Raw genomic sequence first — 25,152 nt, 5'->3', positions numbered from 1 at the left:
TAGTCAATTTTAACGTATGTATCATTCTGGTAGGGGATGCTGGTAATGGGGGAGGCTCTGCCAGGAAGTATATGAGAAATCTCTGTACCTTCTGCTCAATTTTGCTATAAACCTCAAAGTGCTCTAAAAAATAGTCTCTTAAAAATGCAAATAAACAGAATAATATGTAGTCTTATGTGTCTTGCTTATTTTACATAAATTTTTAAGGTTCAGTCCTTTCTATTGATGAATAGTTTTCCACCATGTAGATACTCAACATGTTTGCCTATTCATTCACCAGGTAATATATATATCAATTGTTTCTAGTCTTGGCTATTAGGAGTAATGCTATCATAAACATTCAGATACAAGTTTTTATGCAGTCATATGTTTTCATTTCTCTTGAGGTAGACACCTAAGAATAGAATCATTGGGTCATATGATAACTTTATGTTTAAGAAATTGCCAAACTATTTTTCAAAAGTTTATGACTTTATGTTCTCCCACCAGCAATGTAGGAGAATCCACATGCTTGCCAACAATCAGCATTGCCAGTTTTTTCGATATTACCCATTTTACTGTATATGTAGTGGTTTTACTTTTCCTTAATGGATCATGGTCTTTTTATGTGTTTATTTACCATTCACATATTTTCCCTGGTGAGATGTCTATCTGAATATTTTGCCTACTTATTTTTTGGGTTTTTAATTTTTTACTATTGAGTTAAGAGTTCTTTATATATTCTAAAAGCAAGTCTTTTACTACCTATATGTTTTCCAAATATTTTCTCGCTGTGGCTTGCTTGTCCTTTTCTTAATGGGGTCAAAGTTTTAAATTTTAACAAAGTCTAATTAATCAGACTTTCATGAATTATGTATTTGGAACTATATCTAAAAACCTTTTCCTAGAGCACCTGGATGGTTCAGTTGGTTAAGCGTCCGACTCTTGGTTTCAGCTCAGGTCATGATCTCATGATTTGTAAGACTGAGACCTGTATTGGGCTCTGTGCTGACAGCATGGAGCCTGGTTGGGATTTTTTCTCTCGTCTCTCTGTGCCCCTCCCCCGTTTGCATGCACTTGCACTTACGCCCTCTCACTCTCAAAATAAACATTTAGAAAGAACAGAAAGAAAGAAACCTTGTCCTAATCCAAAGTCACAAACTGTTTTACTTTTTGCATATAAACTTTATTGGGAATAATGGCATCTTCTTCCTAGGGATCAGGATCAAACAATGTATGTACATAAAGCACATGACAAACTGTAAATGTTGAGATCCCTTCCCTGATTAGAACATGTGCAGTTTTTTTTTCCCCCCAGAAGTTCTCTTCCTTGAATTCAGGACAGGAAAAAATACCACCTTTTTGCTTAAAATGTCATTTTTGTTGAACTTAGATCAAAAGCTTTCCAAGGTAAGAAAGAGTTACTGGTCATACTACAGGAAGTGACAGGACTTCAATAAGGCTGCATTCTGAACAGTGGCAAAATGTGCCAGAACCATTTCAACTATGCTTTAAAAACAGATTCAGTCTCAACCTTTTTAAACAGCACAAAAGAACTGCCTGGAATGTAAAAGCTGCCAATACCATGACAATGGCTTAGTATATTAAGAGAGTTCTAGTCATTCACAGTAGGACAGCATTCAAGTTCTTTACCTCACAGGAGTTGATGAGCTATAGCATCTCACAGCTTTTCACATCAACAGCCAAGTCACAGTGATATAAAAATAATCAGGCTCATTCCACTGGAAAATTAGTAACTAGACTAATGATACTAACTTACAAAAACCTAACTTAAAAGTATATCTAAAGTAACTTGCTGCTGTTATTCAAACAAGTTAACAATGAAAAGTGAAAGGTGCTATTTTAAAATGCTTTATTTAAAAGCATAAGTTACAGAAATACACCTTATTTTCATCATTTCATTTAAAATCAAATCACCATTTTTATTTTTTAGAAATTTGAAAACGGGATCTTTATTTTTTTTTTTTTTAACATTTATTCATTTTTGAGAGATGAAGAGAGACAGAGAATGAGTGGGGGAGGGGCAGAGAGAGAGGGAGGCACAGAATCTGAAACAGGCTCCAGGCTCTGAGCTGTCAGCACAGAGCCCGACGTGGGGCTTGAACTCACGAACCATGAGATCATGACCTGAGCCGAAGTCGGACACTTAATCGACTGAGCCACCCAGGCACCCCAGTGAATGGTCATTTTATTTTATTTTTTATTTTTATTATTATTTTTTCAATATATGAAATTTATTGTCAAATTGGTTTCCATATAACACCCAGTGCTCATCCCAAAAGGTGCCCTCCTCAATACCCATCATCCACCCTCCCCTACCTCCCATCCCCCATCAACCCTCAGTTTGTTCTCAGTTTTTAAGAGTCTCTTATGCTTTGGCTTTCTCCCACTCTAACCTCTTTTTTTTTTTTTTTTTTTCCCCTTCCCCTCCCCCATGGGTTTTTGTTAAGTTTCTCAGGCTCCACATAAGAGTGAAAACATATGGTATCTGTCTTTCTCTGTATGGCTTATTTCACTTAGCATCACAACTCTCCAGTTCCATCCATGTTGCTACAAAGGGCCATATTTCATTCTTTCTCATTGCCATGTAGTACTCCATTGTGTATATAAACCACAATTTCTTTATCGTGAATGGTCATTTTAAATCTGCAACAAAATAATGCTGCCTTTCCTAAGTTATAGGATTTTAAAGATCTAGATCATAACTTTGTTTTTCCTCTTTGATGGAACATTTTGCCTTGCACATACTAGGATATTAAAAGCTGGATGAATTAAAAAAAAAAATACCTCTCTGTTGAAGAATATTTCCGTATTTGCCCTTTTATAAATTCAATGGTAAAAAGTTGTGGATTTTCTGAATCACAAACCAATGCAAATACCTAGTGAAAACAAAAAACAAGTTCAACAAATGGTATTTAGTTTTATGACATTTCCTTAGAACTACAGACTACCCTTTTAGCTTACAAAAGTCAGTATTTAAAAATTGTTTATAGGATCAAAATTTAAGAGCTGCTTAAAAGTCTCAAATAGTCATACCATTACTGAATAAAAAGTTTCATTTGTTGTATACTTGGAAAACAAATTTTGTAACAGTCACTGTTCTAAGTACAATAAATATAATAATGTGAAGAATTAAATAGATTCTCCGTATTTTCCATTTGTTGGACATGAAAAATTACTAAAATAGAATATTATCCTATATTATCAACAGGAAGAAACCTCATTAAAGCTAATAATGTTAAACTTACTTCTCCTAAAGGCTTCAAAGTTGCAATATTGTATGTTGCTGGATCACGTTCTACTAAACATGTTTCTGTAAGTGCTAGAACTCGTTTTACAGGCTCCTTTAAACAAAATTTAAACATATTAAAAAGTTATTAAAAAAATATGTCAAAATCAGATGAACAAATTATCATTTTTAATATAGAGTCTTACCGAATGTCTAGGTGATATTTTTTGGACTATGAACTCTGCTAACGATGTAATGGATTCATCAGTGCTGTATTTTCCAAAGCGAAGATTCAAATACTGCTCAAATTCTAAAGGTTCTTTTCTGATGCGCAATGAAATACCTATGTAGTTGCCAGCATGATCTATTGCACTTTTGATAATTTCTTCTCTTTGCTCTGAAGCAAATAAATGCTGCACAGATTTTAAAATTTGAAAAGTCAGGATTGAAACAACTAAAATGTGACCATTTTGAATCAATTCACAAGAAAGAGACTGAAGTAGCAATTCTAAAGAAAAAAAAAGGTAGTGGATCTTATCAAAGGTAAATAAGCAGTGTGTTATATTTGAACCACTAAATTAAAATACCAAAGTCTGGGATATAGAACCTTGCAAATAACTAACTGAATGGAAATTATTTCATAATTTCTCAGGGTCTGGTTCCCATCATCATGTGGAAAACAGAATGCTGGGGCTTCCCAAAGTGGTCCTAGGGACCCCAGCCAAGTCCAGTAGGGGTAGTGGGTACTACGTGGGTAGGATTCCCAGTTTCAACGAAAGTAGCTCTGATTTAATGTTTTTATATAGTGGGTTTTCTTGCAAGATCACCTTGAGGAATGTTTATGTTTACAAGTCATTGGCTGACGGATATTACAAATCAACCTCCAAGAGTGTACTTTACAAAGGTAAGGATAAGGTACTGCTATCTGCATTTGAGTCCTGGAAGCCAAAAATGCTAAATGGGCTGCAAAGGACAGGGCAGGAGAGTGCCATGCAATAATAAGAACTGTCCTGTCCATATGCCAATACCTCCCCTGCTGAGTAACAGATTGAGATCACGTTTTAAAACCTGATTTTAGGGGCGCCTTGGTTGGCTCAGTCGGTTGAGTGGGCAACTCTTGATCTCGGGGTTGTGAGTTCAAGTCCCACACTGGGTGCAGAGATTACTTAAAATAAACAAATAAAATCTTAAGCCCTGATTTTATTCCCAGCTGCTTATAACAGTTACTATATATGCAGAAAGTACCAGATAAAGGTTTGCTAAATAAATCTGTCATGGTATCATATTTGCAGTGAATTAACTCATTTTAGCTAGTATCTTCTAAAAAGCACAGTATGCTTAGAAAATGGATGATTAAAATTAAAACTACCTGATGCCATGAAAGCAATAAAAACTGTTGGTAACTGAGGAGTATCAGATAATTCTCATCCTTAATGTTTACCTCACACACTGTAAGGCTTAGTTGAATTACTGTGATATAGTTGTCCCGTCAAGGTCTGCAAGGCTACACTCCTGTAATTAGGTATGGTTTCCACCAAGGTGTTAATCATTACAAATTTCCACTGTCCATGGAAGAGATAAGATAAGCCTTTGGATGGCACTTCAACAACAGGCTTTAGGCTGCTCTAGGGTGGGGAAGGAACCTAATTTTCTCTTTGGGCCTAGATCTTTTGGGTCTAGACTCAAAGGTAACAAAATGTCTAGATACGTGTTCTTAGATGAAGGACACTAGAATTGTACCCATCACCTAGGCAAAGGTGAAATCCAAGATGGAAAAAGGCCTCTAACTCTGAAGAGCTGACATATTTTGTAAATCAAATAGTTCAGCACCCCTCCCCCATCATCATTCCCTTCTGCTACCCTATCCTCTTGTGTTATCGAAAAGTTCCAGGCTTGCCCTGGCTCTACTACCAAGAGAAGGATAATTTATCCATAGAACACTAAATCATAAAGTAGCTGTTCCCAGGCCACTAAGATATCTACAGAAATTTAAATTCTCAAGAGAAAGGAAACTTGAGAGTAAGCTCAACTGAGCCTTTCCTTGTGGAAACTCTCCAGTGCTCATCTTGAAGAGGTGAGATTTCATTAAGGAAGGCAAAATGTTTCTTATAGAAAAAGATGGTCATCATTTAGAGTTCAGCTTCTATTACCAATTAACAAACAGTCTGAGCATCTTAAGTGGCTTTTGCTATACCTCACAATTCACATATAATTCAGAATTTCAAGACAAAAACATGCAATGAACTCCAAATTTGAAGTTTCAATGAATACTCAGATTTCAGATTACAAACAGCTGGGGAAAGGAGGAAAGACTATAAAAATAAAAGATCTTAAATTACTTTTTCAAAGCTTAGATTCTTTCAGTTAAGACACTGATATAATGAAAATAACAACTGTAACCCCCATTTACTGAATAGTAAGACAAATATTATGCTAAGCATTTCACATAAATTATCTCACAGAACCCTAAAAACAAAAACCTATGACATACATATTACTCTTGTCACTTTAGAGAGCTCCACGTTGAGATTCAAGCTCAGGTCTCTTTGATAACAAAGCATGTACTCTTTAATACCATACTTCCTTCCACAAGACACATGTGAATGTGAAATAGAAGTGTAAAAAAAACCCGCTTTCCTTCAAATGGTTATGTCTCTTTTTAAATGACTTTTTAAAAATACTACTTACCAATCTACTAAATCCTCCATACAGTATACAAAATCCCCCTTGATAATCGGAGAGATCTACAAAGCCTTCAATATTTCTATAGTCATAGGAACAGAGGACTTTGTTGGTTGCAGGATTAATTTGGTCAAAGCCTCCAGGAGTGACTTCTAAAACAACAGGTTTTCTTGTATCACTCCAGTGGTGCTTATAGCAGTTATACCTCTAGAGAGACAAACAGTTATTACTTTTAGGTTCATATTTAAAATTACCATAAAATAAAATCACATTTAATCTATCAGTCACTGCCAAAACAACCAGAAATCCAAATATTATAATTATTTACAGCTACTATCCAATTGGTTTTGTTTATTGAGAGTGAGAGCCAGTGTGTGAGCAGGAGTGGGGGAGGGGGCACTTAACCCCCTCACAATATTTTCACAGTATTTTGTGAAACAATTTTAAGTCAGTCTTATGCAAATCTATTTTTTAAAAAAAGGAAATCCTAAAAGAATACTCTGAAATTTTTGCCGGGGAAAAAAGATTTCAACTTTTGTTGATGGATTCTTTTAATCCAACTTACATATGGAAAAAGGCTAAGTCACATTTTGGGGAAGTTACAGTATTCAATGTAAACAACCTGAACTGGTTCAGTATACTAATACAGATTTTCTTCCTACACACACAAAAAATGCTGAAGCCTCAGTTTGACCTTACACTTTTCTAATCACACCAAAGGTATAAATCTGATCACATTAGTAAGTGAAATTCCATTTAGATAATGACATTTCTTTATAAAGTACCTACTATCAGAATGATTAGAGGGGTGCCTGGATGGGTCCGGAAGTTAAGTGTCTGACTCCTGATTTCAGCTCAAGCCATCTCAAGGTTTGAGAGATCAAGCCCTGAATTCCACTCTGCACTGACAGCAGGGATCCTGCTTAGGATTCTCTCCAACCCCCTCTCTCTCTCTCTGCCCCTCCCCCACTAGCATGCGCATGTACTCTCTCTCTAAATAAACATTTTTTAAAAAAATTTAACAAGTGATTAGAATGGTTAACATCCATTTACTACCCAGTTTTATTCTTAAAAAGAAAAAGGGCTTCAGTGAGGCTGCTAACCAAAATGATATGATACAAGAGAAAATAATTCAAAATAAAGACAAAATGAGGCAAGAGAAAATAAAAACAATCAAGTGTCAGATGTGAAATGAATCTCCCCTCACCCACCCACTTCTCTACCCGACAATATAAAGAGGAAAACACAGTCAGTTACGTGACTCTGAAAGTAAAAGTAAATTGGATGCTCAAGAATACAACTATTTCTCGGGTGCCTGGGTGGCTCAGTCAGCTAAGCATCTGACTTCGGCTCAGGTCACGGTCTCTCAGGTCATGAGTTCGAGCCCCGTGTCAGGCTCTGTGCTGACAGCTTGGAGCCTAGAACCTGCTTCAGATTCTGTCTCCCTACCTGCCCCTCCCCCACTCACACTCTGTCTCTCTCTCAAAAATAAATAAACATTAAAAAAAATTTAAAAAGAAAATAGTACAACTATTTCTAATACTGAAATGAGAGAAATTCTCTTGTAGGTGTTTAGAAAAGCGAGAAGGGCATTAATAAACACCTCTACAACACCCCAACACTGAACCTAGCAATGAGCCTCAGTTTGGCTCAGGATCATATGACATCAAGTCCCCTTAGCACTACTACTGATCGATGACATAATGCACATTATAGTTCCATAAAAGGAATTCTGCAGAACAAAGGGCCTGCATTAACCCAAGAATATGCTTAGCACCTTGACTCTGAACTAAAGGATGGAGCAGTGCCACTCTTCTCCAGAAGAAGGGAAGCCACGAAAATGGTGGTGCTTTTCCAAACTATGCTTGTTCATGTGCCCCAACCCACTCTGCAGGACAGTCTCTATTCCTCCCAGGTGATAATCAATGGCCATAATGAGATGGGCTGATGGAAACACATCATTATCCCTCAGAATTGCAGAGGCTGAGAGAGACTCAGAGACCTAATTTAGGTATATCTCAATTGAAGGCCTGAGTGTCAAATTCAATTTATGCAAGAGTGTTCAGCAGCAGAGAATCTGGGGGAGGAGAAGGTACCATTTATTCCTGACATAAAATTAAGTGGACTGTCTTTAGAGACACTGTTTCTACCTCAAAGTTCTGAAACATACTAAGTTGCTGAAGTTAACTGATATAAAGGGAAACTTAAAACAAAATCTAAAGTATGCTTTTGGAAGCAGCAGTTTTCCAAACAGCTGAGGAATATGGAAAACTCAACTGCCAACATGAAAGAAATTGTAATTTATAGAAATGTGACTGTGGCTCATGAGGAACAAGAAACAAGCAGCTTGCCAACAGCCATTAATCTATTTTAAATGGCTCCTGAGCAGTCACTTGCTTGACTTGAGATCAGTGAAGCTTCTGGGATGCTAAAACTAGCAGAACATCCACAGAAAGAATGAGGGCTTAAAAGGCAGGGAGACGGTGCTGCCAGCTTCTCAGAATTCAATTCCTGCCTTTTACCAGAAGAGCCAGAGTTCTGAACAGTGCTATCAGTTTAGGCATTATTCTGCCCCCTTGCCCATTATAAAACCAATACCTTCTCATGGAAAGAAATTCAGTATTTCAAGGGAGTGGAAAAAAAAGCATGGACTCCCATTTTCCCCCCTCAGAAGTCTCCAATTTAGTTTAAATGCCTTTGTAACATGATTACAGAATGCATGAGAAAGTTAGGAAGATTCTAATAAGCAACCGTGACTTCCCCAAAGCTGTCAGTGCACCATGCAAAGCCTTACTTGCAGCCAGATCCAGTGCAGACACATATAATAAGACAGTTCTGATATACCCCAAACTTCTTAAAAACTTAATGCTTCTGAAATAGAAAAATCCTACACAAAACAACTGTTGCAGGTTCCAACAGGTATCATCCACAGTGTGTTGCTTACGATTGCTGTTTAGAATATTGAATAAAAAGTACCTGAGTCGTAACAGCATTGTTTTTATTGCTCCATAGTTCTGCCTGAAGACTTTTTTCCCTATCATAAGCATTAAGTCATAAATCTAATTCCTCATATCTGAGTTTCCTGTTAAACTACATTCATCTATCACATAGTGCCAGACAACATTTAATGATGATTCCTTTTTTCCCTTCAGCTTTGCCATAAAAGGAACACACAGACCACAGAAGCATTTCTATATAATAATGGGCAACATTAGAATAAAAATAGATATTAATAAATGCTAAATACTTGCCCTTCCTGTGATTTTTCCTTCTGAAAAATCAGTTCTAAATCTCTGAAAGAGAAAACATAATCACAACTTATGACAACAGACTGGTAAGGAAGATTTGCAGTTCAGTTCTTTCTATCCAAAACATGTAAAACCCCAACTTGATAACCTTGATATTAAAAAAATGTTACTGAAGATATAGTTTAAGGCTGTTCAATACAAAATGTGTGGAACTTCACTGAAAAACAAGACAGATTAAACACACGACTGCTTTGCTCTATATATGTGCTTAAAAAGACTAAACACTATCAAACATATCTGGATTTTCCAGACTTTCCATTAGAGAAAGTGAAAGTTTCACCGAATCAAGTTAACAGTCAATAAGAAAAAACAAACACTGTGATCACAGAGACTCAAAACATTACTATCTGTACTGTAACGTCACTGTTTAATTTAAAAAAAAAAAAAGAGGAGAAATTTAGCTTATTAACACGGAACTGTTCTTACCAATGCTTCTGTAAGAAGTTCTGTTCTGTGCTCTGTAGAAAATTTTAAAGTTTCTGACTTCTTTCCACTGCCTTTACGAAATGTGAGGTTGAATTCTGTTCCTTGTCCTTTCCCAACGGGACTGATGCTGCAAATGTCTCCATAAGGCCACTAACAAAAAGAAATTCTCTCAAATGATGCTATAATATGGTGAAATACAACACTGTTTTTCCTACTTTAATTTCACACTAACCGATTAAATTACAAAATAATACAGAGGTCTAGAAGGTGTCACATCTTATAGTAATTCTGTAACACAAATTCTTTTTAAGGTTTTCGGTTATCAGGGACAACAATTAAAAAATCCCATCTGTGTTCCAACTTTAATGATTACTGACATTAATCCAAAGCAATTAAAACACATACAAGTGAAAAGAAGTGAGGAATAAAATTTTATGATTACCTGCAGATCTGCTAAAACAACAAAAAGGAATCTGTAAAACATGCCTAATTTAGAATTAAAAATAAACTACATTATAAATATGTTTACTTATCCATATTGAAGCTAGTCTTGCCTTTATAAACAGTAATCCTACTTCCATGACAAGTATTTTCCATTTACTGCACTGCAACTTCTGTATACCTTTATTACAACACTAATACCGCCTTTAGAACTATAATGAACTAATGTACCAATTTCACATAAAAGAGATGGCAATCAAAAGTAACATATCAAAAAGTTATACTCCTTAGAGCCTAGAAATAAACACATTCTTCACCACCCGCTTTTATTTATTTACTTTTGGTACGAGTACCAAGCATTATATAAGCATATCAATCTCCTTCAAAGTTGACTTTTCTAACCTAAAGTACAGATTTCAAGAAAGGGAAATCATGGGTCATATCCTGGCTTTTAAAATTCAAATGGGGGGGCGCCTGGGTGGCGCAGTCGGTTAAGCGTCCGACTTCAGCCAGGTCACGATCTCGCGGTCCGTGAGTTCGAGCCCCGCGTCGGGCTCTGGGCTGATGGCTCAGAGCCTGGAGCCTGTTTCCGATTCTGTGTCTCCCTCTCTCTCTGCCCCTCCCCCGTTCATGCTCTGTCTCTCTCTGTCTCAAAAATAAATAAAAAACGTTGAAAAAAAAAAATTAAAAAAAAAAAAAAAATAAAATAAATAAAATTCAAATGGAGTTCAAAACATGCCTAACAGCTTCTAACATGATTACCTGATTTGTTACTTCTAAGGTATTGGGATTATATGTAGTAATCGCATGGGTTCCAACTGAAAAGACACGCTTATACCTACAAAGAAAGACAAGTACTTAAATTTAGTCTTAAATAAAAGAAACATTTTATAATAAAATATGATACTAACACAAAAAGAATATTTCAATAAACATAAAAATTTAACAATTAATACTAACTAAATAGAGCTTAGTTTTATATTCCCACATTTTTTGATGTTCTAAAGTGTTATCGGGGAGGGTGGGTGCCGTCTGGATACTGTTCACAGGTTCTGCTTTGCTCTCCATGCATAAATTCATAAACAGACATGAATGGGTAACAACTGAAAAGGTACTGGGACAGTGGAATCAACAATTTTGTATGGGAAACTTAGGGAGATGTTTACTGTAGTCTGTCTGAAGCTGGGACAAAACTGAACAAGCAAGATGAAATGTGCAAAAACTGCTAGAGCTCTATTCTCCTCTACCAGGAGAAATAACTGAAATTAATGAACTCTTGAAGAAAATCCAGAACTTGAACAAATTTTATCAAGAAGATGGTTGGCTGATCAAGATTACTCAGTAATCCTCAGAACTGGATGAAGTAATGAGTGAAGAAGCATATGAGAAAAACATAAAATCTACTGAGGACTGAAAATGGAACTCCTAAATAACCTAGTATAAAACAAAATGACCAAAAAAAGAAAGTATTATTGGTATTAAAACCCACCGACCAGGGTACCTGGGTGGCTCAGTCAGTAGAGTGAATTTGGCTCAGGTCATGATCTCACAGTTTGTGAGTTCAAGCCCCACATGGGGCTGTGCTGACAGCTCAGAGACTGAAGCCTGCTTCAGATTCTGTGTCTCCCTCTCTCTCTGCCCCTCCCCTGTTTGCACTCCATCTCTCTCTCTCTCTCTCTCTCAAAAATAAAGATTAAAAAAAAAAAACAAAACCCACCTACCACTCAGTTTACGTGAACCAGGGAGATCCTTTAGTAGAGAAATACGACCTATGCAAGCAAGCTTGTATTGACTTACTATACATGAAGTTAAAAAGATACCACCCGAGGATGCCAAGATTCTAAATGGGAAATTTTATTAAACAACAACAACACTGCACACTACTAATTCTTTCAAAATACCCTTTCAACAAAACCATGATGCAAAGGAAGGAAAAGCTATGGCCTATAACTGATCAGTCACAACAATATTCTGGAATCTTAATAATTTCTATTTAAGCAACTACCTATTATAGTTAAGTGTTGCAACTCTATAGAAGTAGGAAGCTTATACACAGGCAAGCCCCCAAGTTTCACTTCCCACTTTACTTCCTTCACTTTAAAGTATCATATCTAAGGAAAAAAATCACTTGGATATCAATAATCCTTTAGGATAGAGAGGAACTCATAATGATAAAGAACCTGAATAGAAAAACTTACTTAAAAATAAAGAATTAGTTCTTTAAAAATAAAATAAATACAGGGGCGCCTGGGTGGCTCAGTCGGTTAGGCGTCCAACTTAAGCTCAGGTCATTATCTCGTGGTTTGTGGGTTCAAGCCCCACGTCAGGCTCTGTGCTGACAATTCAGAGCCTGGAGCCTGCTTCAGATTCTGTGTCTCCCTCCCTCTCTGCCCTCCCCCGCTTGCACTCTGTCTCCAAAAATAAAAATGTTAAAAATAAAATAAATACATAAAACATTAGCTAGTCTAAAAAAACAAAATTAAGAATGTAAGAATTCATAATCATACAGAAGACATAAAGATGTATATAACTCTATGCAGATAACTTTGAAAATTATGAATAAACCAACCCCTATATAGAAGAGTTTAAGATAGCTGTAAACAATTACAACCTACAAAATAACCATGGCTCCAACAAGGAGATAAATGCTTTAAAGGAACAGATAAATACCATGCTTCTTAAACTGTTCCAGGAAACAGACTAAGGGCAGTTTCTAAATTCTTTTAGGGATACTAAAATCTGGTAAGACAACAGACACATTTAAAAAAAAAAAAAAAAAGATACACCAATCTATTTTTAAAATAAATATTAGCAACAGGGGTGCCTGGGTAGCTCAGTTGGTTGAAGCACTCGACTTCGGCTTAGGTCATGATTGATCTCACAGGTTGTGAGTGCAAGCCTCTCGCATCCGGCTCTCTGCTGTCAGCATAGAGCCTGCTTCAGATCCTCTGTCTCCCTCTCTCTCTGCCCCTCCCCAGCTCATGTGCATGATCTCAAAAATAAACATTAAAAAAATAAATAAGTATTAGAAAGAAGAATCAAGTAGCATATTAAAATAGCAGTATACTATGACCAAAGAAGGTTCATGTTAGGAAAACAGATTTCAATGTAAGAAAAATCTATTAATATGATTGGTCATATTTTATCTATTAGTATTTTAGTTAAGAGATCTTTAAATTACTAAAAATGGATGTTAAATACAATCAAATGCTTTTTTGATATTTATGGAGATCACAGTTTTCTGCTTTAAGCTACTAATACAGTAAAAAGACATACATACCTTAAATAGCAGCCATTATCAGACTCAACAGTAAAACACTAGAAGGATTTCCACTGAGATCGAGAGGGCTTTCACAATTTTTCTATTGCCTGTCTTTTTTTCTAATTAGTATATTATCTAATAAAAATGATAGTTATTTCCATTTGGGAAAAAAAAGATTTTATTGATCTTTACCATATATTTATTTACAAAGTATTGCCATGTTACAAATATCTTTTCCCTAATTTCACATGTCTAAAATGGAGTGGGATGGGCACCTGGGTGGCTCAGTCAGTTAAGTGTCCGGCTCTCGATTTCACCTCAGGTCATGACCTCACAGTTCTTGAGTTTGAGCTCCACATCTGGCTCCGTGCTAATAGTGCGGAGCCTGCTCGGGATTCTCTCTCTCCCTCTCTCTCTGCCCCTCCCTCACTCATGCTCTCTCTCCCTCTCTCTCAAAATAAATAAATAAACTTAAAAAATAAAATAAAAGGGAGTGGGAAATGATCCAGAGAGACTACCTCCTAATATAAAAACATTCATTTGCTGCTTTCTAAAGCTGAGTGAGGATTGAGAGATTGGCGAAGTATGTAAGGATTAACCTAAACATCGAAAAAGTCTCAAAACTTCAGAGGCTTTAACAACTTACAAGAACAAAGAAATAAGATCTTATTAAACCACTATCTGCCTTAAAAGATTACCCAATGAAATCAAATGTATGATAGAAATGTGAATTCACAATTCTAACTTTCAGAATCATCTTGAGAGCCAAACATGCCAATTTTTATAGTCTTGAAGTGAAACTACAGAATTTCTTTATTTTACTTTGGGAGCAAAAGAAAGAACTAAAGAAGAATTAAATGCCTGAAATGTTTCCAATGTCAACTCGTGTTGTCACATTCAACACCAGCTAGGAAGATATTCTTTTCAATCATGTACTAATTTCCTCCACACAACCAAACCCCTTTTGACATCTTTCTCATTAACTTTGTTGTCTAGATCAGTGCCATGCGAAAGAACTTTCCAAGAAAATGGAAACGTTCTTTATCTACGCTGTCTAATGAGGCAACCATGAGCCACATGTAGCTATTAAGCACCTGAAATGTAGCTAATGCAAATGAATTTTACATTTATATGTGATTAAATTTAAACAGCCACAGGTGGTTAGTGACTGCCATATGGCAGAGAGCACATTCTAGATACTTCAGCCAAAGGATCCTGGAGTTAAGTGTCATTAGGCCCAAAGCACTGTTATGACTAGCAAACTCAGAGCTATCTTTCAGATAAATACTGATCTCTACAGCCTCCATAAGAAAAAAGTTACAAGGAAACAGATTTCTCTTTCATTCTTCTCTCTTCCCCCTTCTCTTATTCCATGAGTGCTCCCCCTGCTTCAGTCCTCTATAATGGCTGCTGCACTTCCTTTAAGTATAGAACAAATACTTCTAGGTCATTAAAAACACCTTAATAAGCAGCCCTAAACCTTCAAAGATTACCTATAAAGCCTCCATGGATATCAGATTTAGAAATTAAAATCTGAATGATCTCACACGTATGGTATGTTAGTCACAGTACTTGCAAACTTAAGATTTTTTCCCTATCTTTTACTAAGTCATTAGTACCCTAAGTCATGAAGAATAGACAAAGATCCCCTAAGTTCAGGGAGGTACAGGTCTTCATTGTCTTTGAAACTAACTTCTCACATAAGACCCAGGACTGCATACAGCACATGCTCAGTGTTTACCAAATAGCTAAATAGGCCAATCCATCTAATAATACATAAACATGCATTCAAATCTATGACCTAATTTACTCTTGCCTTTAAAACAGAATAGCAACTACTTTCACACCAGGTTTTACTCATTTCATAACCACTATAATATCAGGAAATGACTAAGGTCTTTATTTTTATGAAAGAAAATATTCCCATTTTACTTGCTATCTGCAAAAAATACCATTTATAAATTGTAACTTAATTTGCTATTCTTATGGGTTTAAGATGAATTTGTTGGCTAATTCCTTGAAATTATTATAAAGCTCCTATAAAAAGTTATAGAAAATCAAATAAAAAAAGGAATAAAGACTAAAATAAAATGTATGAGAAATTTATGAAAGATGCCATATGTATATGAAGAAATGTGAAAGCAAACATCTTTTCCCCCAATTGAGAAATTAATATTCATTATTGATTTTATTTACTGCACTTGTTTCCATTTTATTCAGGAAGTGAAGGTATACACATCATTAAATGTCTATAGGGAATAGGCATTTTTTCCCCTCAAGTTTTCATAACTCATTTATTCTAATAGGACAGCTTAATAATAAATATAATTTACATTACCCATTAACTCTAATGTTATTTAGAATCAAGAAATTGATGCTATTCAAATAAATAAAAACATGTTTGAGGCAACTGCCTTATCTATGGTTCTTTTTGCTCCCATAACTGTTGGTGATAAAAATAAAAACAAGTAAAAAGGTGCTAATGACCATGCTGACTGGAGATAAGAAAGATAATCTGTAACAAAGAAAGACCACCAAAGCAGAAGTTAGGGATGTAATCTGGTTTTGGATTGGACAGGTGATGTTCAGGTTTTTTTAACAGACTAAACTTATATTAACTTACATTAAAATAAACACTCCTGTATTACTTAACTCCTGCAGATTAAAATGTTATTCCATTCTTAAACATCCTAGTCCTTATAAATATTGCTTTCCTCTTTGAATAACTTTTTAGAACATGATTTTTTCCCTAAGGCAAGTTTTTTCTTAGGAAAAAAACCTGTTAGATCAGATACTGTATTAAGTATTACCATGGATTGCCCAAATATTAAATGAGCACAAATCAGTGCTGTGTACAAGGACATGGCAGTGAATGAGGGAGTCAGCCCCTCAAAGACCCAGTTTCCTCCCAATATTTTATGTATTATTAACTAATTCAGACATCTGAAATGAACTGCAAAGTAGTTAAGAGCTAAGATACTTGTCATTGTTTCAAAGTTAATTCCAGACTTGAATACTCCTAGCTGGCATTTATCACTTTTGTGGAAAATTTAGGCATTTTAGGCAAACTGTGTAAAAATTAGGCATATACAATAGTGTCAACAGAAAGAGACTGCAAAAATACTGGCCACCATCACAATACTCTTCTGCACAAAAATTTGTTATCATTCAACTCTCTCAAAATAGAGAAAATTCAACGGTACTTTGTTTTAGTAGAGAAAAAGCTTATGTTTACTATAAAATAATGGTTGTCAAATTTCTCGAGTTCATAAAACCTTTGTGTATTACTTTTAAAGTTAAGATCTTCGGGGCACCTGGGTGGCTCAGTCGGCTAAGCGACCAACTTCGGCTCAGGTCATGATCTCATGGTTTGTGGGTTCGAACCTTGCTCTCTGCCCCTCCCCCACTCATGCTCTGTCTCTGTCTCAGAAATAAACAAACAAACAAACAAACATAAAGATCTTCACTCCTTTCAGTAGATAGCCTATGCAATGTGCCTCAAATAAGCCAAACGGATCTAATCAGAGTTGGAAGACAGACTTTCTGTTTTGGAGCCTAGTCCCCATAACATACAGCTTGAACATTTACAGTACTCTGGGCAAAGTTGTCTAGTTTTAATTGTTCATTACTCGTGCAAGGGAACTAACTAACTAACCTTCCTTAAAAGTAATTCTATTTCACGGTGCCTGTGTGACTCAGTCTGTTAAGTGGCTGACTCTTGATCTCAGCTCAGGTCTTGATCTCAGGGTCATGAGTTCAAGCCCAGCATTGTGTTCCACACTGGGCATGGAGCCTACTTAAAAAAAAAAAGAAAAAAAAAAGTAATTCTATTTATTTTCCTGTACTGCAGATACTGCCCATTGTTCCTTAGAATTAAGCCAATATAGACTTCCCCACAAACTTCACCCTCTGGTCCAAGTTCTGTCTTTCAGCTTCACAAAGGTATAATAATTTTTGTGCCAACCAGACTTTCACTTTGAATCCTCTTCCTAAGCTGAACACCCTAGTTCCTTTGACCATTTTAAAATAAGTTTTGGCTACCAATTTCTAGGAAGCCATTAGGACACAGAACATAGGGTTTTTCCTTTTATTATTAAAAGCTTGAAAATCCAGTTAATTGAATTAGAATTTTAGTTCATCAAATAGTGAAACTAAGGATAACTGAAATACAACGTTTCTCAAAGAGTTAGGAGATCAATGTTAAGCACTGCTACAGGAGGCACTACAGCTTAACAGTTAAAGCCCACCAATTCTGGAGCCACACTGCCTGAGTTCGAATACTGTCTGCATTATTCACTTTCTATGCATCCTCTGATAATCTGCTTAACCTAAGCTTCAGTTTCTCTATCTGAAAGATGTGGACAGTATATATACCTATCTCATAATATGAGAAGTAAAAGAAATAATCCGTGTGGAGTACTTGTCACTTGCTGTTTATAATTGATAAATATTAGCTATTTTAACATTTATTCTTGAGACATAGAAAGATACAGCATGAGCAGGGGAGGGGCAGAGAGAGGGGGAGACCCAGAATCTGATGCAGGCTCCAGGCTCTGAGCTGTCAGCACAGAGCCCAATGCAGGGCTCAAACTCGTAAACAGAGATCATGAACTGAGCCAAGTTCGGACATTTAACCGATGAAGCCACCCAGGCGCCCCAATGTTAGCTATTCTTATTGTTATTATTCTGTTAAATAACAGGGAGGAGGGGCTCAAAACTCCAGTAGAGTCACTGAATTAGTTATAATTAGTATCATTATGTTTCCAGTAACCATGACTGCTAAATTCATAATACATAGAACAAAAATAACAGGCAAAGTGATCATTCCTATGCCTATATTACCAGTATACTCCGATTCTGGTCAAACTCCACCTGTAAGATTAAGTTCACATGAGATAGCTCATTCATATCAGAAGCTGTACTCCTCAGAAAAGAGCGAGAGGGAATGTCTCTGCAAAACCTATCCCAATAACTAAGAAACTATCCCATTTCTTTCAGAGGAAATAAAGGGCATCCCATGAAATGTAAAGATTTACATTTCATGATACAAGGTATTTTTTCCATTTCAGATAGAGCTATTTTTTTTAAATACTTTAATTTTTAGAGCAGTTTTAGGTTCACAGAAAGATTAAGCAGAAGGTACAGAGATTTCCCAAGTACTTCCTGTCCCTACCCATGCACAGCCTCTCTTGTTATCAACATCCTCCACCCACAGGAGTGGGTATATTTGTTACAATTGCTGAACCTACACTGAAACATCATTATCAACCCAAGTCCAGTTTACATTAGGGTTCCCTCTTGGTTTGTACATTCTATGAGTCTGATGAATGCATATGGCACGTACCCACCATTACAGCATCATACAGAGTAGTTTCACGGCCCTAAAAACCCTCTGTGCTCCACCTTTTATCCCTCCTTACCCCCTAAACCTTAACAGCCACTCATCTTTTTACTGTCTCCAAAATTCTGCCTTTACTGCAATGTCATACAGTTAGAATTAAACAGTATACAACCTTTTCAGACTGGCTTCTTTCACTTAAGTTTCTTCATGTCTTTCCTGGCTTGATGGCTGATTTCATTTTAGCACTGAATAATATTCATTGTCTGTATATACTACCGTTTATCCATCCTTTCACTTACCGAAGGACATCTTGGTTATTTCCAATTTCTGATAATTATGAATAAAACTGCTAGGAACATCTGTGTGCAGGCTTTTGTGTGGACATGTTTTCAACTCTTTTGAGTAAATACTACAGAGTGTGATTGCTGGATCATATGGTAAGAGGATGCGGAGTTTTTTGGAGCATTTAGTCCACTGACTTTAGAGTGAGTACTGAAAGATATGAATTTATTGCCATCATATTGCTTGTAGAGTTGGAGTTTCTGGTGGTGTTCTCTGGTCCTTTCTAATCTTTGTTGCTTTTGATATTCATTCATGTATTCATGTATTCATTCATTCATTCATCTTTTCTCCCCTCAGAGAGTTCCCCTTAAAATTTCTTGCAGGGCTGGTTTAGTGGTCACAAACTCCTTTAATTTTTGTTTGTCTGGGCAACTTTTTCTCTCTCCTTCTGTTTTCAATGACAGCCTTGCTGGATAAAGAATTCTTGGCTGCATATTTTTCTGATTCAACACATTGAATATATCCTGCCACTCTTTTCTGGTCTGCCAAATTTCTGTGGATAGGTCTGCTGCAAACCTGATCTGTATTCCCTTGTAGGCTAAGGACTTCTTTTCCCTTGCTGCTTTCATGATTCTCTCCTTGCCTGAGTATTTTGTGATATGCCTTGTTGATGGTCGGTTTTTGTTGAATCTAATGGGAGTCCTCTGTGCTTCCTGGATTTTGATGTCTGTGTCTTTCCCCAGATTAGGAAAGTTTTCCGCTATGATTTGTTCACATAACCCTCCTACCGCTATTTCTCTCTCTTACTCTTCTGGGTCCCCTATAATTCTGATGTTGTTCTTTTTAACGAGTCACTGATTTCTCAAATTCTTAAATAGTGCTCTTTTGTCTTAATCTCCCACTTTTTTTCTGCTTCATTATTCTCTATAAGTTTGTCCTCTATATCGCTGATTCTCTGTTCTGCCTCAGTCATCCTTGCGGCCGCAGCACCCATTTGAGATTGCAGCTCACTTATAGCATTTTTTATTTCATCCTGACTAGCTTTTACTTCTTTTATCTCCGCAGAAAGAGATTCTAATCTATTTTCAACTCCAGCTAGTATTCTTATTATCGTGATTCTAAATTCTGGTTCAGACGTCTTGCTTGTATCTGTGTTGGTTAAGTCCCTGGCTGTTGTTTCTTCCTGTTCTTTTGGGGTGAATTCCTTCATTTCATCATTTTGAAGGGAGAAAAGGAATTTATAAGGTAGGAAATATTAAAATTAAAAAAAATTAAAATTAAAAAAATATTAAAATTTAAAAATTAAACACACACACACACACACAATAATCGAATAAATGATGTTAGATCCTAGGTGTGTTTTGGTCTGGGTGTTGAAAGTGGCTTGACAGATTAGAGAAAAAAGGGAGAAAAGAGAAAAAAAAAAAAAAAAAAGGAAATCATCTGAAAATTTGAAAAAATGAATACACTAAAGCAGACGAAAATGAAATGATGGAAGTAAAACAATTTGAAAAAATTTACACAACAGTAAAAAATATAGAAAAAAATTAAAGAAAAATATTTTTAATAAAAATTTAAAATAAAAATGAAGTTTTTCTGTATTCAAGAAAAAGAAAACAAAAAAGAGAAAAAAAAAAGAAAGAAAGAAAATTGAATAGTTGGACCAGGTAATAGACTGAAATACAACTGAAATTACTTCGTTTTCCCCTAAAAGTCAAACTATGAAGCGCTTTATAGTCCATAAGCTAAGCAAGTGGTGAGACTTGTGTTCTTGAAGAGGGAGGTTGGCTCAGTTAGGTAGGGCTTAGTGTAAAGGCTCCATTCTCCACTAGATGGCGCTGCTAGCCTACTGGGGTGGATTGTTGTGGCACTTGTAGGTGCATATATGCATGCTGAGGAGCGGTGAAAATGGGGTCACCCAGATACCCAGTCTCTAGTATCGGAACTCTGTTCTCCCTGATTAGCAATCACCTATCCTCCGTCTTCAGCTTCCATCCACTCGCTGTTTCCACGCCGTCCATGACCAGGTCCCAGGCAGCACCTCCCTCCTGAGTTTTGTCTCAGATGCGGCTGCCTTCCCCAGCCCCCCACTTCTGAGGGACTGCAGCTTTGACCCGCTCCACCCCTCTGTGAAGGGTCTCACTGAGCAACCACCGGGTGCCAGCCCGCCCCAGAAAAGGTTCACGAGACTGTAGCAGCAGCGTCTCAGGGATTATGAAAATCACAACACACATCTGGTTTCACCCCCAACGACCTTGTTCCAGCACCAGCAAATGTGGCCGTTCTCTGGGGTCTGCTGGGCCCAGGTGGCCTTACAGCCTCTACCAAATGTCCTTCCAGCAGTGGAACCGCTTCTCCCCATGTGGCCTGAGAACCTCCCAAAGAGGATTTGGAGTTTAAGAAACCATCAAACCGTCTTCCAAAGTGGCTGCACCATTTTGCATTCCCACCAGCACTGGATGAGAGTTCCCTTTGCTTCATATCCTCACAAGCATTTGGTGTTCAGTGCTCTGGATTTTGGCCAATCCATAGTTTTATAGTGGTATCTCTACATTTGCATTTCCCTGACTTACGATATGAAGCATTTTTTCGTATGTTTATCTGCCAACTGTATATCTCTTTGGTGAGATCTCTATTAAGTCTTTGGTTCATTTTTTTAATTAGGTTGTTTTCTTACTGTTGAATTTTAAGGATTCTTTGTGTATTTTGGATAATAGTCCTTTTTTAAATGTCTTCTACAAATATTTTCTCCCAGCTTGTCTTCACATTCTCTTGACAGGGTTTTTCACAAAGCAGAAACTTTTAATTTTAATGAAACCCAGCTTATCAATTCATTTTTTTGAATGTATTGTCACATCTTTAGTGTTGTATCTAAAAAGTCATCACCAAACACAAGAGTCATCTAGATTTTCTCCCATGTTATCTTCTAAGAGTTCTGTGTTTCACATTTAGGTCAGTGATACATTTTGGGTTAATTTTTGTGAGACGTATAAAGTGTGTACTTAGATCCTTCCCCTCCCCCTCCTTTTTGCATGTCCATGTCTAGGTGAACAGCATCATTTGTCAAAAAGAGTATCTTCTGCTCCTTGAAGCTAGCTTTTAATGCAACACTGTGTGTAAAATATGAAAATTTTATAAAGCAGATACATTCCTATTTGCACTTCTGGGTGAAAAATGTTCAAATCCCAGACTAATATTAAGCACAAAGAATTATATGAAGAATACACAAAAAGTGTTCAGGATGAACTCATCTGAGGTTTAGAGACTGGCAGCATCAAGAGCCAGGATCAATAAATCAAGGGAAAAAACACTCAAGATTTCTAGGATTATCAGAGTTGGTGACATATGTTAATACCAGGCAGCTAAAGAGTACCTCTTCTTTTCTAGGATTCCAATTTCTACACATAAGGTATCAGAAATTTGCGATCTTCACTTTGAGTCGCCTTTCCTATTTCCTGTATCTAGTCACTGCACTGACTGTATATGAATGTCATAAGGATCTGCCATTTAATCTCATGGACTGATTACCATATATCCCAATGTATTAAAATCCCTTTCAGATACTAAAATGCCACCCTTAAATTCAGAGCATTTGCTACAATTAATATATGCAAATATCAAAGTGACCCAGAAGTAAATGCCCACGTTTTACTTGTGATTTCCATCCAGAAAAAAACAAAGAACCATATTCTGAATATCACCCTCAAGTTTCCCAAAGTGAAACCGCACTTCTGCTTTAACTGAAACATATGTATCTTCCTTCCTATCGGAAATGATGTGCTTAGGCCAAAAAGGAAACTTTGCTCTTTCATGAAAGTGCTTTTTACTCCTGAAAGCTACTCCCTCTTCCTGCTCCTTCCAGAGCAAGCATAGATTATGTACTTTCCAAGTGGGAAAATGACAAGTGTAGGAGAAAAGGTTACTTTGCTAGCCAGGAAGACTATACTGAGTGAACAGACCTGAAGTGGTAACAACATGAGTAGTGGCTGCAAAATGAAACACATGAAAACTATTACAAAGGTAACATGAAACGGGAACAAGGGAAATATGTTAAGAAGTAAAGATGGTAATTTAGGCATATCTTAAGAAAGAAAAGGGGCGCCTGGGTGGCTCAGTCGGTTGAGCGGCCGACTTCAGCTCAGGTCACGATCTCGTGGTCCGTGAGTTCGAGTCCCGCGTCAGGCTCTGTGCTGACAGCTCAGAGCCTGGAGCCTGTTTCAGATTCTGTGTCTCCCTCTCTCTGACCCTCCACCGTTCATGCTCTGTCTCTCTCTGTCTCAAAAATAAACATTAAAAAAAAAAAATTAAAAAAAAAAAAAGAAAAATATTTATTCATCTTTACTGCTTACAGCTGCCTTTTTTGTAAAACTGACTAGCTGACTCTAAAATTCATATGGAAATGCAAGAGACCCAGAATAGCCAAATGTTGTAAGTGAAAAAAGTTGGGACCTCAAACTTCCTAGTTTTAAAATTTAATACAAAGCCACGGTAATCAAGACACTATAGTGTTGGCATAAGGACAAGCATATAGATTAACAGAACAAAACTGGCAATTCATAAATAAACCTTTACATTTATGGCCAATTATTTTTGGCAAGAGTGCCAAAACAATTCAATGAGGAAAGAATAATCTCTTCAACAAATGATGCTGGGACAACTGGATATCTACATGCAAAAGAATGAAGTTGGATCCCTTTTTCACATTATATACAAAAATTAACCCAAAATCAATGCTATAAAATTCTTAGGATATAGGATATGTCTTTGAGACATGGGTTAAATAATGGCTTCTTAGGACAACAAAAGCACAAACAGCAAAAGAAAAAGATAAACTGGATCTCATCAAAATCAAAACACTGTGCTTCAGTGGATGACTATCAAGAAAGTGAAAAGACAACCCACAAAATGAGAGAAAATACCTGCAAGTCATGTATCTATCTGATAGCAACTTGTATTCAGAACATATAATGAGCATTTATAACCCAATTAAAATGGGTAATGATTTGAAAAGACATCTTATGAAAGATATACAAATGGCCAACAAACACGCAAAAAAGGTATTCAATACTTTAGTCATCAGGGAAATGCAAATTAAAACCCTAACAAGAGGGGCGCCTGGGTGGCTCAGTTGGTTGAGCATCTGAGACTCTTGATTTTGGCTCAGATCATGATCCCAGGGTCAGGGGATCAAGCCCTGTGTCAGGTTCCATGCTAAGCATGGAGCCTGCTTAAGATTTTCTCTTTCCCCCTCCTCTACTCCTCCTTTGTGCACATGCATGCATGCACACACGCTTTCCTCTAAAATAAAAATTAAAAACCTTAAAAAGTAAATTAAAAAAATAAAACCACAACAAGACACCAGTTCTCCATTAGGATTGCTAAAATAAAAAAAAGACAATGACGAATGTCAGTGAGGAAGTGGAGAAACTGGATTCCTTATACACTGATAAAATTGTAAAATGTTTCAGCCACTTTGGAAAAGCTTGGCTGTTCCTCAAAAAGTTAAATACAGAATTACCATATAACTCCATACAACACCAATTCCACTCCTAGGTATGTACCCAAGAGAACAGGAAATACACATTCACCCATAAGGTTACACATAAACATTTATAGCAGCATTATCCATAACAGTAAAAAAGTAGAAACAAAACAAATGTCTATCAACTGATGAATGGATAAACAAAATGTGATAAATCCATACAATTGGCACAAAAAAAAAAAGGAATGAACTACTCACACAAGTTACAATATGGATGAACCTTGAAAATATTATGCTAAGTGAAAAACAAAAGAAAATATTATGCTAAGTGAAAGAAGACAGTCACAAAAGACCACATAATTTATGATGCTATTCATGTAACATATGCCAAATAAGCAAATCCTATGACAGAAAGTAGATTAGTGGCTGCCAGATGCTGGAAAGATGGGAAAAGAGGAGCAACTGCTAATTATTACAGAAGATTTTTGGGGAGGTGATGAAAGTGTTCTAAAAATGGTTAGTGGTGGTGGTTCACAACTCTATTAAATATACTAAAAACCGAGGAGTGGTACACTTTATTTTTATTAAGTATTTATTTTTGAGAGAGAGAGAGAGAGAGAGAGAGAGAATATGAGAGCACACAAGGAGGGACAGAGGGAGGGAGGGACAGAGGTTGAGGGAGAGGGAGAGAAGGGGAGA

The 25,152-nt window shown here is 36.5% G+C and overlaps 1 protein-coding gene across 4 annotated transcripts in view; it reads right to left on the bottom strand.

Moving 5' to 3' along the window:
• Window positions 1-25,152, bottom strand: part of DNAJC13 (DnaJ heat shock protein family (Hsp40) member C13) — a 127,923-nt gene that overhangs the window by 81,496 nt on the left and 21,275 nt on the right. For all 4 annotated transcript variants that reach the window (XR_009261770.1, XR_009261771.1, XM_058729902.1 and 1 more), the window contains exons 3-9: window positions 10,849-10,924; window positions 9,646-9,795; window positions 9,163-9,204; window positions 5,918-6,118; window positions 3,436-3,642; window positions 3,249-3,344; window positions 2,788-2,879 (exon numbers count right to left, since the gene is read on the bottom strand). Coding sequence is in view for 2 of the 4 variants with exons in the window: in XM_058729902.1 (XP_058585885.1) it covers window positions 2,788-2,879; window positions 3,249-3,344; window positions 3,436-3,642; window positions 5,918-6,118; window positions 9,163-9,204; window positions 9,646-9,795; window positions 10,849-10,924 (864 nt within the window). In the remaining 2 variants the exon portion in view is untranslated. The remainder of the gene's footprint in view (window positions 1-2,787; window positions 2,880-3,248; window positions 3,345-3,435; window positions 3,643-5,917; window positions 6,119-9,162; window positions 9,205-9,645; window positions 9,796-10,848; window positions 10,925-25,152) is intronic.

This window comes from Neofelis nebulosa, chromosome 5, assembly GCF_028018385.1.
Source record: "Neofelis nebulosa isolate mNeoNeb1 chromosome 5, mNeoNeb1.pri, whole genome shotgun sequence".
NCBI lineage: Eukaryota > Metazoa > Chordata > Mammalia > Carnivora > Felidae > Neofelis > Neofelis nebulosa.
The sequence above is the reverse complement of the archived record's forward strand: the minus strand, read 5'-3'. Positions and strand labels throughout refer to the sequence as shown.